General features: G+C 43.3%; 1 protein-coding gene across 1 annotated transcript in view; it reads left to right on the forward strand.

Moving 5' to 3' along the window:
* The window catches only part of TENM1 (teneurin transmembrane protein 1), a 302,334-nt gene extending 296,260 nt beyond the window's left edge, over positions 1-6,074 (forward strand). Inside the window, exons 29-32 of the mRNA XM_058814332.1 lie at positions 1,025-1,412; positions 2,096-3,316; positions 3,810-3,952; positions 5,316-6,074. Coding sequence (XP_058670315.1) covers positions 1,025-1,412; positions 2,096-3,316; positions 3,810-3,952; positions 5,316-6,074 — 2,511 coding nt within the window. The remainder of the gene's footprint in view (positions 1-1,024; positions 1,413-2,095; positions 3,317-3,809; positions 3,953-5,315) is intronic.
* Positions 6,075-13,341: the final 7,267 nt, after the last annotated feature.

Genomic DNA, 13,341 nt, shown 5'->3' on the forward strand with positions numbered 1-13,341 from the left:
GGGGAAAAGATCCTAGTTTTCTGATTTCTTTCCCTAATACTCTATGACAAAGGAGTCATGCTGTTCCATGTAAGGCTTTGTTTTGTGTGATGTCTCAGTCCTGCAGATGCCTGACAAATTTGCTTATGTGCCCGGTAGATTTGAGCTGTGGGCTAAGAGCTGGGCAGTGTTGGTGCTCCAGCACACCTCAGACAAGGCAAGGAATGTACAGTGCTCTGGTCCAGCCAAGCCACTTGCTAGAGCTGGGGCAAGGTGACAAAGCTCCCCATAGATTTTCAGTCTGTGTTTTCAATATCTTTGTTTCAACAGTGACTGTTCACCTGCCAGCTTGTGATCTGTGACACTGTGACTTTCCATGGTGGGTGAGAAGGCATACAGAACCCAAACTTTAATTATCAATAGAAAAAATCTGATGTGCTTTCACATTCATCTGCCAGATTTCATTAATGAGCCACAATTAACCAACACAGGGCAAATACCAAGTACCTGTACAGAAATTATAGTCTTTGTAAACATTAAAAATAAGCAACAGAAGTAGTCACACCAAAGAATCTGCAGAGTATTTTCATCCATCTGTAGGCATGGAGATATTATGAACTCTGGGGCCATGTAGATATACAGGAAAAGGGCTAGGTCTGTGCTGGAGATAAGCAGAATGCCAATAAAAGCTAAACACCTTGTACATGCACAAAATCTCCCCATTTTTGCTTCTTGAGAGGATGCCCTAAATATTTCAAAGCGACATAGCAAGTCAGCATGAGGCTGAAATGCTACTGAGAGCCACATCTGCCTTCCAGTTTGGAGGCCCTTACCTCTAGACTTGCTATGATTCTCCTCCTGTTTTGTACCACCTTGCTGGCCAGGTCTCCTGGAGCTGAAAGCTTCACTTGGAATTGTACAAACAGTAAGAACAAAGCACAAGAGTGAGTGGTTGTTTCAGCGTTTCCATAGGCTGCAGGCTCTCCCTAGCTGGCTCCCCATGTGCCTGGTGCCCCCTGACCGTGCCGTTGCTGTTTGCTTGCAGTCGGTGATGCTCCTGCTGCACAGCCAGCGGCGCTACATCTTCGAGTACGACCAGTCGGAGTCGCTGCAGTCGGTGACGATGCCCAGCATGGTGCGCCACGCGCTGCAGACCATGCTGTCCGTGGGCTACTACCGCAACATCTACACCCCGCCCGACAGCGGCGCCGCCTTCGTGCAGGACCTGGCCCGCGACGGGCGGCTGCTGCAGACCCTGTACCCCGGCACGGGCCGCAGGGTCCTCTACAAGTACACCAAACAGTCCCGGCTCTCCGAGATCCTCTACGACACCACGCAAGTCACCTTCACCTATGAGGAGTCTTCTGGGGTTATTAAAACAATACATTTAATGCACGATGGGTTCATCTGTACCATCAGATACAGGCAAACAGGTTTGTCTAAGTGTGGCTGCTTTGCTAAAGTTTTTGTCTCCTCATTCCTCATTCGCAACACCCTGATCTTGCACTTACCTGGCGTGAAATTCCATTATTTTTATGTCTACAAGTTCTTATATTTTATGTTTCGCTAGAAAAATATGTGTGTATATCTCTGTGTCTGTGTCCATAGGTGAATATAGCTGTCCCACTTGAAATACAGTTTCCTTTTTATTGCTTGGTATGGAATAGCTCTTAGGATGTTTTGTTGGTTTTATTCCTCTGTGTGGATATTTGCTAAATACTAAATCAAGTTGGTTTATTGTTTGTATTTTCAAGTTTCCCTGTTTGCACTGTAATATAATATAAATTCAAAAGGACTGCTTACACGAGGAAGAAAATCACCATGTGAAATAATTTTAGTTTAGAATTATCTTGTAAGTAAATAGAAATCATAATTATGAATAAAACAGCATTCACTTAAACAAATATTAATAAAATATAAATAACTTGTAGAGCAAGCATTAATGAAGGTTTGTGAGAGAACAATCTAACATATTCTTAGTTAATACTATTTTCTGAGACAGCTAAGGAGTAGTAATATACCTGAGGTCATATCCTGTCTGTCCTAGATCTGTAGGATAAAGTAAACCAGGCACATAATTCTTGTTTTTCCTCTTTCCCATGTTTGTTTTGGACAGGTCCACTTATTGGTCGCCAAATCTTCAGGTTTAGTGAAGAAGGGCTTGTAAATGCCAGATTTGACTACAGCTATAACAACTTCCGTGTCACCAGCATGCAGGCCATGATCAACGAGACGCCCCTCCCCATAGATCTGTACCGTTACGTCGATGTTTCTGGCAGGACTGAACAATTTGGGAAATTCAGTGTCATTAATTACGATTTAAACCAAGTGATAACCACCACTGTGATGAAACATACCAAAATTTTCAGTGCCAATGGTCAGGTGATAGAAGTTCAGTATGAAATTCTCAAGTCTATTGCTTACTGGATGACCATCCAGTATGATAACATGGGTCGCATGGTGATCTGTGACATACGTGTGGGGGTAGATGCCAACATAACGAGGTATTTTTACGAATATGACGCTGATGGTCAGCTCCAGACTGTGTCTGTGAATGATAAAACCCAGTGGCGCTACAGCTACGACCTTAATGGCAACATCAACTTGCTGAGCCACGGGAACAGCGCGCGCCTCACTCCTCTGAGATACGACCTGAGAGATCGCATTACCAGGCTTGGGGAAATTCAATATAAAATGGACGAAGATGGTTTTCTTAGGCAAAGAGGCAATGAGATCTTCGAGTACAACTCTAATGGCTTGCTGAACAAAGCCTATAACAAAGTGTCTGGCTGGACTGTGCAATACTGTTATGATGGTCTTGGAAGACGAGTTGCAAGCAAATCAAGCCTAGGACAACACTTACAGTTCTTTTATGCTGATCTCTCCAACCCAATAAGAGTTACTCACTTGTACAATCACACTAGCTCAGAAATAACATCCCTATATTATGATCTGCAAGGTCATCTCATTGCAATGGAATTAAGCAGTGGAGAAGAATATTATGTTGCTTGCGATAACACTGGGACGCCTCTAGCTGTGTTTAGCAGTCGAGGCCAAGTCATAAAAGAAATTTTGTACACGCCTTACGGAGAGATCTACCAGGACACCAATCCAGATTTTGAGGTTATCATTGGTTTTCATGGAGGACTCTATGATCCTCTTACTAAATTAGTCCATCTGGGGCAGCGGGACTATGACGTCATTGCTGGTCGGTGGACAACACCAAATCACCGTATATGGAAGCACCTGAATGCTGTCCCACAACCATTTAATCTCTACTCGTTTGAAAATAATTACCCAGTTGGCAAAATCCAAGACGTTGCTAAGTATACAACAGGTAAAAGTACCCTGTCTCTCATGAAAATGTCTCTAACGAAAATAAAACTTCCTCTTGAATTGTAGTATGGATTCAACATTCCGGAAATCTTTTGCGTACAAAAAGTCTCTAATCTTAAATCTATTGAAGTAATTTGTTTAATAGATTGCATCTTACTGAGCTTGATCTGTTTTCTCTAACATTTATAGTAACCAAGAAAATAATTAATAGCTGCTTCTGTTGCTTTTCTCAATGCTAAAATAAGGGGAAGAATGGAAGCAGCTTAATTTGAATTTTTTCTATTACAAATAGATAGAAGGAACACTATTGATTTTGGTATAGCTATGCTTTGTAACCAAATAATTTCTTTGCTACAGTAAATGCTGTAGCTAGTGCAGGAAACATAAATTGATGTGAAATCATTATTTCTGCATAGCTGGAATTTCTGCAGACAGCCCTCACTTTTTCTAGGATTTATGAGCCTTTTTGCCAGCATATATTTCTTGTTTTGTAGACATTGGAAGTTGGTTAGAGCTGTTTGGTTTCCAGTTGCACAACGTGCTGCCTGGATTCCCAAAACCAGAGATAGAAGCTTTGGGGACAACATACGAACTTCTACAGCTTCAAACAAAAACCCAGGAGTGGGATCCTGGAAAGGTTAGCAAACATTGTCTTCAGCTGCTTTTAATACTAAATTAAAGAGTTTTAATAGAAAATATTGGATACCAAGGAAAAAACGTGACTGTATCTTTTAACTTATAACTTTAATGTTGTCAATTATGTACTGTCATCAGAGTGGGGGAGAGGTTCAAGGAGAAGCTTTTAGCAACACAATGAAGAAAATCTGCAGGTATTTATAGAGAAAATAACCAAATTTGAGGCGCAGAATACACAAAAGGGTAAAAGTATTTGTTGTGAATATTGAAAAAAAACCACAGAAAATCTTGTGGAATTAAAAAACCAGAACAGCAGATTTTCATCTTTGTTAGCAAAGATGCCACAAGCACTGGAAAATCACTGAGGGTATAAACAGCTTTACAAGTCAGTAGCTCTGCATAATTATTGCAGGAAACAGAAATGCTGCTATGGATTTGTAAGGGGTCTGTAAATCTTAGCCTTACTCCAGGGCTTGTTTTCAGTAACAAAGAGCCAGACAGCAGCTATCAGAGTCCAGCAATCAATGTGACTGCAACAGGACCAACTGCCGATATTCTGAGCAGGCACTTGCATTCTGCATATGAGCATCTGTTAACAAAGAAACATGATTTTGCAAAGATGCCTTTCCTCTATTGTAGTCAGGAAAGAGATGCATAGAACATTTGAAAGCTCACATTCATGTTCACGGCATTTAAGACAGTTAGCATTCACCAAGTGCAGAAGGCTGGAGGGTTGGAGCTCATGCCAGATGTGGAGCATGCCCATGGAAAATTATCCCTGAGATGTTAAGCTTTTCCAAGGCACAGAAAAGATGTAGTGATGGTGTTAAAAGACAAAGAGGGGCTTGGTGTGAGGTTTCTTCGAGCCTGTATGGGGGAGCAAGATTGACAGATGTGATGTACTTGCCTATTGCTCTAGTGTCTCAAGACCTTCACAACCTGCTTTCCTTAAAGAATGGGCTATAAAAGTCATTACCACAGTTCTATAGAAGATGTAATTAAACACACAGAGACTAAGTAGAGCCACATGAAAGGGCATAACTTTGAATTCAGGTTTCCCTGAACTGTGAAAGGCTGAAAAAGCAGCCATTAGAGTAACAGTTCAAGGGGGAGGAAAAATAAAAAGAACAAATACAAAAATAGCATTTGTGATAAATATGTTGTTTGCATTTGTTTCCTAGAAATGAAGGAATCCAAGAGACAGAAAGCACTACTGTAAGCGATTAAAAAGCCTGTGCACATGTCCAGGTTCTGTAGCTGTGCACATTACTTTCCAAACAAATTGAAGAGCCATTCTAAGCAATTAAGAGATGAGTAGGGTGAGGTACCTTGCCTGCAAACTTGACTGATGTTTTCTTTTCCAGACTATCCTTGGTATTCAATGTGAGCTACAAAAGCAACTCCGAAACTTTATATCCTTGGACCAACTTCCTATGACGCCCAGGTATAGTGATGGCAAGTGTTCTGAAGGAGTGAAGCAACTGAGATTTGCAGCTGTTCCTTCAGTATTTGGAAAAGGCATCAAATTTGCTATAAAGGACGGTATAGTGACAGCTGACATTATTGGGGTGGCTAACGAGGACAGCCGGCGCATTGCTGCCATCCTCAACAACGCTTATTATCTGGAGAATCTGCATTTCACCATCGAGGGCCGGGACACCCATTACTTCATCAAGCTGGGCTCTTTGGAAGAAGATTTGGCCCTGATTGGCAGCACGGGCGGGCGCCGCATCCTGGAGAACGGCGTCAACGTGACGGTGTCGCAGATGACGTCGGTGATCAACGGCAGGACTAGACGCTTTGCCGACATCCAGCTGCAGCACGGCGCGCTCTGCTTCAACGTGCGCTACGGAACCACGGTGGAGGAGGAGAAGAACCATGTCCTGGAGATAGCCAGGCAGCGAGCCGTGGCTCAAGCCTGGACTAAGGAGCAGAGGCGGCTGCAGGAGGGGCAAGAAGGAATTCGGGCGTGGACAGATGGAGAGAAACAGCAGCTTTTAAGCACTGGGCGGGTACAAGGCTACGATGGATATTTTGTTTTATCTGTGGAGCAGTATCTCGAACTTTCTGACAGTGCCAATAATATTCACTTCATGAGACAGAGTGAAATAGGCAGAAGGTAACAAAGAAAATCTCTGCCTTTGCGTCACCAAAGACTGCCTGTTTTTAAACGTAAAATGGTTTATTGTATTGGTTTTTCTAGATCAGAACTCTGTATATATAAATATAGAGGAAAAAACATATCCAACTGCCTTTAAATGTGACAGAAGATGGTATTTTAATATCGTTTGTTTAACTCTTTGAGAGATGACAGTGACAATTTTTAGTTCTTGTGTGGCAGTATTCAAAAATTTCAGAAGCAGAGTCCTGCGAGCCGAGCAGCGCGACCTGCGCGCGAGGTGCCCAGGGTGACACCGCACAGCCCTGCGGGGTAGGGGCAAGCGCCACGGGCTCTGCCTTCTCCTAAAGAAACACAAGATTTTTGTTGTTGTTGATTTAATAATTCACCAGTTATTTAAATGGTTACAGAGCCTGATTCTGCAACTCTTATTTACTGGGTGTCTTTGATCCCAGTGAGATCTCCCCTAAGTTGAAGGGATTGCATACAGAAACCAGACTGTGTATGGAAACTTTGCAGCTGCTCACCAACCCCACATATATTCCTCACAGTTAAAAGCAAAGGGATTTTCTAACCTGGGAAATCTGACTTGGGTTGGATTCAGTATGTACAGGGATGTTCCTATGGCCTTTGCTCAGCCATGGCCACCTGCCAGCTGCTCCATGCTGAACATCACATTGTGTCCACCCGTGCATGTCAGGCCTCTCTCCCAGGGTTTTCCTCAGCACTGGGATATACTGGGGTCTGACAGCACACGCAGAGCTGCCAGTCTGCTTAGTGGCACCGTGCTGGCCAGGCTTCAGCCAGAGATGGGGTGGCTAAAGCGGGCTCAGTGGGCACTGAAATCTTCAGTAGGCTCTCCATTGGCATGTGTGCTCCAGGCTGGGCTTTAACCCAGTGCTTTGGGGACACCCCAGCTGGGAGCCCTCATAGAGCAGTGTCAGGCCATGCATCATCCGTCCTGTCCGTAGTCACTGGGCCAGGACTTGTCTTCACACAGATGATTTGGAAGGTGCAGTGTTGTTGGGTTTAGACATCACATTCTTTTCATCTCAAATTAATAATCCTGTTGTAGTACTAATTTTTTCGAGTCTGAAGAAGATTGGTGGGTTGGGAGTTGATGAACTTAAGTGTGGATAGTAAATATGTTGATAAACATAGAACATTTCGGGGGTGACTCTTCACTTTTCAGCTCAATATCTAGAGCACATAGAAAAGCATTATATTGCATGGACAGAAATTTTTATTTCCCAAGGTAACATGCACTACTGGCACAGTTACTTCATAGCAGAGTAGGTGATCCTTCCTCCAGCTTGTCATTTTTAAAAGACCTGATTTTCAGGAGGTGGGCCAGGCACACAGGGAGGGGGGGACGAGCAAGCAGCTTTCCAGAGGGATCTAGAAGTCCTGTTATAGAGCCTGTGTATCTGTAAGAATGAAGTTATTGCACATTTCTTTCAGAACAAACGTAGTAAATATATTGAAACAATTTCTGCTCATATTTACAGAAGCCAACCAAGTGCATTCTTTATCTTTCTGTCTTTTTTCCCCCCCCAGTTTTCTTTTTTCCTTTGTTTTTGGGCAAGTGGAGCAGACTGTACCCAAGTTAGAGATGAGCCTGAATTGGCACCTGAGATCTGAGCCCCCCTCTGGGGTTTGAGCTCAGGTCTCAGCCTCAGCCCATTACAGTCTCTTCCCAGATTCCTTTTGCTCCCCTGGGAGCCAGCGCAGCTTTGGGGGTGCAGGATCAGGCTGAGGTGGAGCCTGGCCCCTGAAATCCTCATCTGTCCCCAGCCAGGGGGACCTGTGGACCAAAATCTGCACATACACATTGTGATCAGGCTCATCATTAACTAACGTACAGAACAGGGAGCTGGCGACATCCAGGTTTGACAGCTCCGATTTCTGTAATTTTCCATCAAATCACAGAGAATTTGAATACCTCCACACCAGCCTAAAAATGGACCTTCAAATCCTTGAGCCTCTAATACACTTTTAATCAATGGAAGAATAATTTATGAATTGTATATAGAGAGTGCATTCATAAATGTGATGATGTATTTTATCACTGATCCAAGATGTCAATATTAGAGTCTATTTTACTTATATTTTAAGCAATTATACTTTTTTGCAATTCACTAATGAGGATCATTTTCAAACTGCTTTAAAGATCCATTATAAACAAATATTTGGAGCTATTAGAGTTACCTTGAACAGTGCATTTCTAGTATGTAATACATATTTAGTTAGCTTGTGCCTTTAGTTTCTTAAAGTTATATTTGTATTATATGCAGGAAATGCACTTTGTATTACCTACAGCTGTGGTTTTTAATACTGCCTTGATTACTGTTGTTCTCATGTTATGCCAAAAGGTCAAAATGTGTTAAAAGTTTGTCTTTGAAAGTAGATTTGGCATTTTCCCATTTCCTGGGTGCAGTCTAAGGTGCATTTTGAACAATATTTCTTATGAAAATATGGTATCATTAAGAGTCACATGACATTACATGGCCCAGTTACAAAAGCAAAAAAATGCCTTCGTCATAACAGTCTTAAATTTAGGAAACTAAATATAAATGTGTTGAGATGACAGTGCTCAAGAAACAAGTTATTGCTGAAAGAGCAAGCATGGGAGATTGAAGTCATATCGCAGCTCCACATGGGCCAGCCAGCAGTGATTTGTGAGAACTACATGAACAAATAGCTTTGGACCGTCTTGTTCATCAACAACCTCAGATGGAGGCAGGGAATATTTCAGTCTCCATTTTTTTTCTGAGTAGTTAGAGCAATTTCTCAGTGGGTTTGGGGTTTTTTAATATAGTTCTCCTTTTTCTCTTTTTTTTCTTTTTTTTAATTTTGTATTTTGCACTATAACAAAGAGACCCAATTGAGAAAAAAGAAAAACAATAGCATGGAAGTTTTTACTGTTATTTAGATCAGATAATTTGATGCTAGCATTCTGCACTGCAAACAAGGCTCTGAAAGAGGGAAAAATAAAATAAAATAAAATAATTAAAATAAAGTATAAAATAAATAAAATCCACTATTGCACACTATCCTGTAGCAAAGTACCTACCATGAGAAATACATGCTATATTTTTTATGACCGCCAAACAAATAGTGTGTACAAGTAACATTTCCTTTGCTTTCATATTTATTTAGTAAATCTAGAACATTTCAAAGTTATAAATATATATATATAGATATCTATGTAGAACATAGCCAAATAAATATATATGAACTGGTCAATGTGCAAGTGGGTACACACACCTTGGCTCTTTGGTTTGAGCTCTCTGGTTTGATCCCTCGGCTGGCACTGGGCAGAGGTGGCCTCGTGCCCTGGCCATGCTCTGGGGTCCCACCCTGCACCCCCTGCCCACGGAGCCCCCCAGGGCTGGGCAGGGGCAGCAGCTCCTCCAGGATGAGCCATGGGCTCTGTTGGAAGCCAAGGTGCTGTTCCAGAAGGGAAGGTGGTTCAGGCAGAGGAGCTCGTGGTTCAGCCGAGCCAGAGGAGACGGGCAGTGCCCGGGGTGTCCGTCCGTGTGTCCGGGCGTTGGCCGGGCGCGGGGACACCCGGGTGACGCCCGGCTCAGGCTGCACCAACAGCCCCAGGGGTTTGCCCATCGAACGCTGGCTGCTATCGAAACCTCTCCTTGATACAAAACATTACCAGGTGGAAAGCACCCTGACTGCCAGAGGAATCACTTCAGGCAGAAACTGGGAATGGTGGAGTTGGACTCGCTGTGGATTTGTCTGGGCATTTGTCACCTGCCATTATTTGTCTAAGGAAACGTGTTTGACAATTTCCAGTTTTTCCTTAGATCTCGTGGTGGACTTTAGCCTTTTAATAAATGTTAGTATATCAGATTGTGTCCTTGACAGTATTTTACTTGTATGAATCATGATAAAACATTAAAATCTTCATACTCTTCTGGCAGAAGTGTCAATAAACAAGAACGAGAAGCATAGCATACAATATATGTCAAAGTAATGTTCCTTTTTAGCTTTCTCATCAACAGTAAAAAATGTTTACAATGTATGCCAAGATCTTCACTTTCTGTCTAACACCAGTTAGACGTTCTGATCTTACAGAAATTGTGTTATAATGGCCTCAGCCTCGTTGCTAGGAAACAATAGATCCCAATTTTTTTATTCCTGCTCTAACTCCTGTGCTGAATAGTGACTGGATACTGTACAGGTTTATGTTATATGGCTGCAGTTAAATGGTCTGATGCATTTTGCTCTGGGTTTCAGACCAGAAGCATGCATTTTCTACAAGAACATCCCAGCAACACACTGTAAATATTGAAAGTTAATATATTATGTGTCGATATTTGAAAAAGAAAGTACTTTGACTATTTCATTTTTAAAAAATAAAGGTGCAAACTTATGGCATGTGATGCTGTCTTTTTTTACATCGGTTTACATCAGTATTTGAGATATTCTGGTCATGTCAGTAAAAGGTACTTACATAGAGCTAAATGAGGACTTCAGCCAATATTGATTGACTCAAAAGTTGGGGGGCAGGATGTTGCTTAGCAAGATTTAATTTTCATTCTGATTCCCAAAGTTCATGCTTGTAACTCTGCAGGCTTCACTGCAGGTGAAATCCCAGCCAGTTTCTGTGTAAAGGTTATTATATTTCATCAAAGCAAATGTGAGAGAAAAAAAATACTCTCTTAAATGCCTTTGCACTCCTGATAACAGTGTGGGTGAAGTCAATGTTGCTGGCAGTGTGAGTACCAAAGTTTAAGTATCTTCATGTTCTTTAGAGCTGCCTCAAATAGATGATGATGAATGATTCTGTGTTCTCAAAAGTATGTGCCCAGGAAAATAAAACATTAAAAGCCCAGTACATGCAGCAGAGAGAAGGAGCACATGAATGGAGGGGCACAAGGAATGCATAAGGCTAAAAAGATTACATGGTGAAAAACCATGGAACGGGTGGGTTGGGTAGGAACCAAGCAGGAGGGCTGAGGCTGTGCTGGGTGGATGAGAAGGAAGTGATTCCAAAGGGGTGGGTGCTCCAGTAGAAAAGGGAAGAAAACCAGCCTGGGATATTGTATTGATTGAGTGCTGCAGGAGGGCTGTCACAGCCTGGGGAGGGGGCCAGAACTGGGGCAGCACAGTGAGCTACAAAGCCACTTGCAGAGCTGTGGGGACAGGGGTGGGAGGGCTGGCAGGGGAACAGGGCACAGCGAGGGACTGTGCCCAGTGGGGCTGCAGCCTGAAGGAGATGGTGGGAGGGAAGCAGCAGGCAACACTGACATCATGTGGGAAGTCATACCAACAAAATGCAGCTGCTGCTCTCTAAAAGGATCTGTTGCTCTTGACACCTAAGTCATTGTAGGAAATCAATATAATTTCCAAATTACTGTTGCCATAACCAAGCATCTACTTCTTGTCTCACAGGCACCACCAGCTTCTCTCTGTTTCCACCTTGTTTAAGCCTACAGCAATTCCAGACCCTTGGGTACCCAAAAGAAACAATACAAGCCTTTTGTCTTAATAATTTACACCAGAAATTGAAACGACATTCCCAGCTTTAAACAGAAATGGCATCTTCTGGCCTATTTTATGTACTTTTTAGAAGAACAATGCACTTCTGGAGTCAACCACAGTCAAACCAGTTATCCTCAGCTGACTGCACCACAAAGCGGGTGAGCAGCTGCTGCTTGTGCGCTGCAGGTTTTCCACATGCAGCCTCAGCCTCGAGTCAAGAGAGGACAGTTCAATAGGAAACAGCCCTGGGCACAGTTCTTCCCACTGCATGCATCCCTACACTGTGCAATCATCTGCCAGGGATGATTCCCAGGCACACCTGTTCCTGCTCCCAGGAGAGGCCAGGTGAACGAGGGGTTTACACCCAGCACTGGGAAAGCAGAAGAGCTCCCTGGGAAGGCTGGGGCTGCACACACACACTGCCAACACCCAGCAGCTCAGCAGCCTTTGCAAAGCTGGAGAGGAACTGCCAGGGACCAGATGCTGCAGGCTCACAGCAGGCTGGGAAACCTTTAAGGCCGGGAGGATGGGCACAAGTGACAGCAAACCAGCCAGTGCATTTGCTCAGTTATGTAACGACAAAAAAAACAGCCTTTAAATATTTTACCAAAGAGAAAATCATGCTGGATCTGCCATTGTATGGCACTGTATTAAGGTAAGACTAATTTCAACCAACAAGCACACATACAAAAAAGGCACAGAGCAACACATGTACATGCAGTGTAAAATATGATGGGACAGTTCACTGTAGATGAAATTTGGCCCTCAATTAGACAGAAACAGAGTAACGAACTGAAAATGCCTCAACCACAACTTTGCAAAATTGTTGCCCAGTAGTCCCTGTTAAGACCAGACTGTTCATTTATTGCACTTATTCCTATTTACAAAAAAAAATTGAGCTTCCTAAAAAATCTTTTATTGTTTGCGCTGTCTCACTCACACACTCAGAGGGGGTAAAAAGGTAAACCTTTTTACCAGCCTTATCAAATGTTACTTGGAGCCTCCACCTCCACCTTGCTAACTAAGTGGGACTTGTAGCCCACTTAGTTCTGTCATTGTTCGCACCCAACTTGCCTTTAGCGAGGTGAAAACAAGGCAGGTGTGGGGCCTCTTGCTGTGCCACCAAGCTGCAGGTGACAGTGTCTGGTGAAATCCAGTCAGTTATGTTCTCCCTGAGTCTGTAGCCTGGCATTTCTGGAAAAAGCCTCTTTCTCTCTTAGGAAATATTTTTAGCCTTCCAAGATCTGCAGAAGAGACAAGCATAGGCATAAAACCATAGCATAACCAGAGCAACCCAAAGGTGCCTATATAACGTTTAAGGGTTGTTTTTCTGTAATTACATGTATTTTGCAGACCATTTGTAATCGCTGTTAGTCTTCTGCTTTGGAAGGGAGCATGTGAGACTCCCATTCTTTGGGTAGTCAGGACCATTCCTGTTTGTTGAAGCATGGCTATTGGTGGCACAACCAGCCATCTGGAGCAGAAGCATCCCCCTTGCACACAAACAAGGCTGGGCCCTAGCTGGGGTCCCTCCCTCCAAAGCCCACAGGAACTCACACAAACCTACCTGGCAAAAACCCACCTAGAGGTAGTCTGGACTGTGGACAGCAGTGCAACACAGCCCTGTCTCCTCAAACACAGCCCTGTCTCCTCAAACAAGAGGGCCATAGGACACCCAGACCATTCTGTCTGCCAGTCCATCAGTCCAGTGCCATCACACTTGTTCCACCCCAAGTGCAAATGCACATCCTCTGAGTTCTCCAGTAGCCTCA

Source organism: Ammospiza caudacuta, chromosome 14 (genome assembly GCF_027887145.1).
Source record: "Ammospiza caudacuta isolate bAmmCau1 chromosome 14, bAmmCau1.pri, whole genome shotgun sequence".
Lineage (NCBI taxonomy): Eukaryota > Metazoa > Chordata > Aves > Passeriformes > Passerellidae > Ammospiza > Ammospiza caudacuta.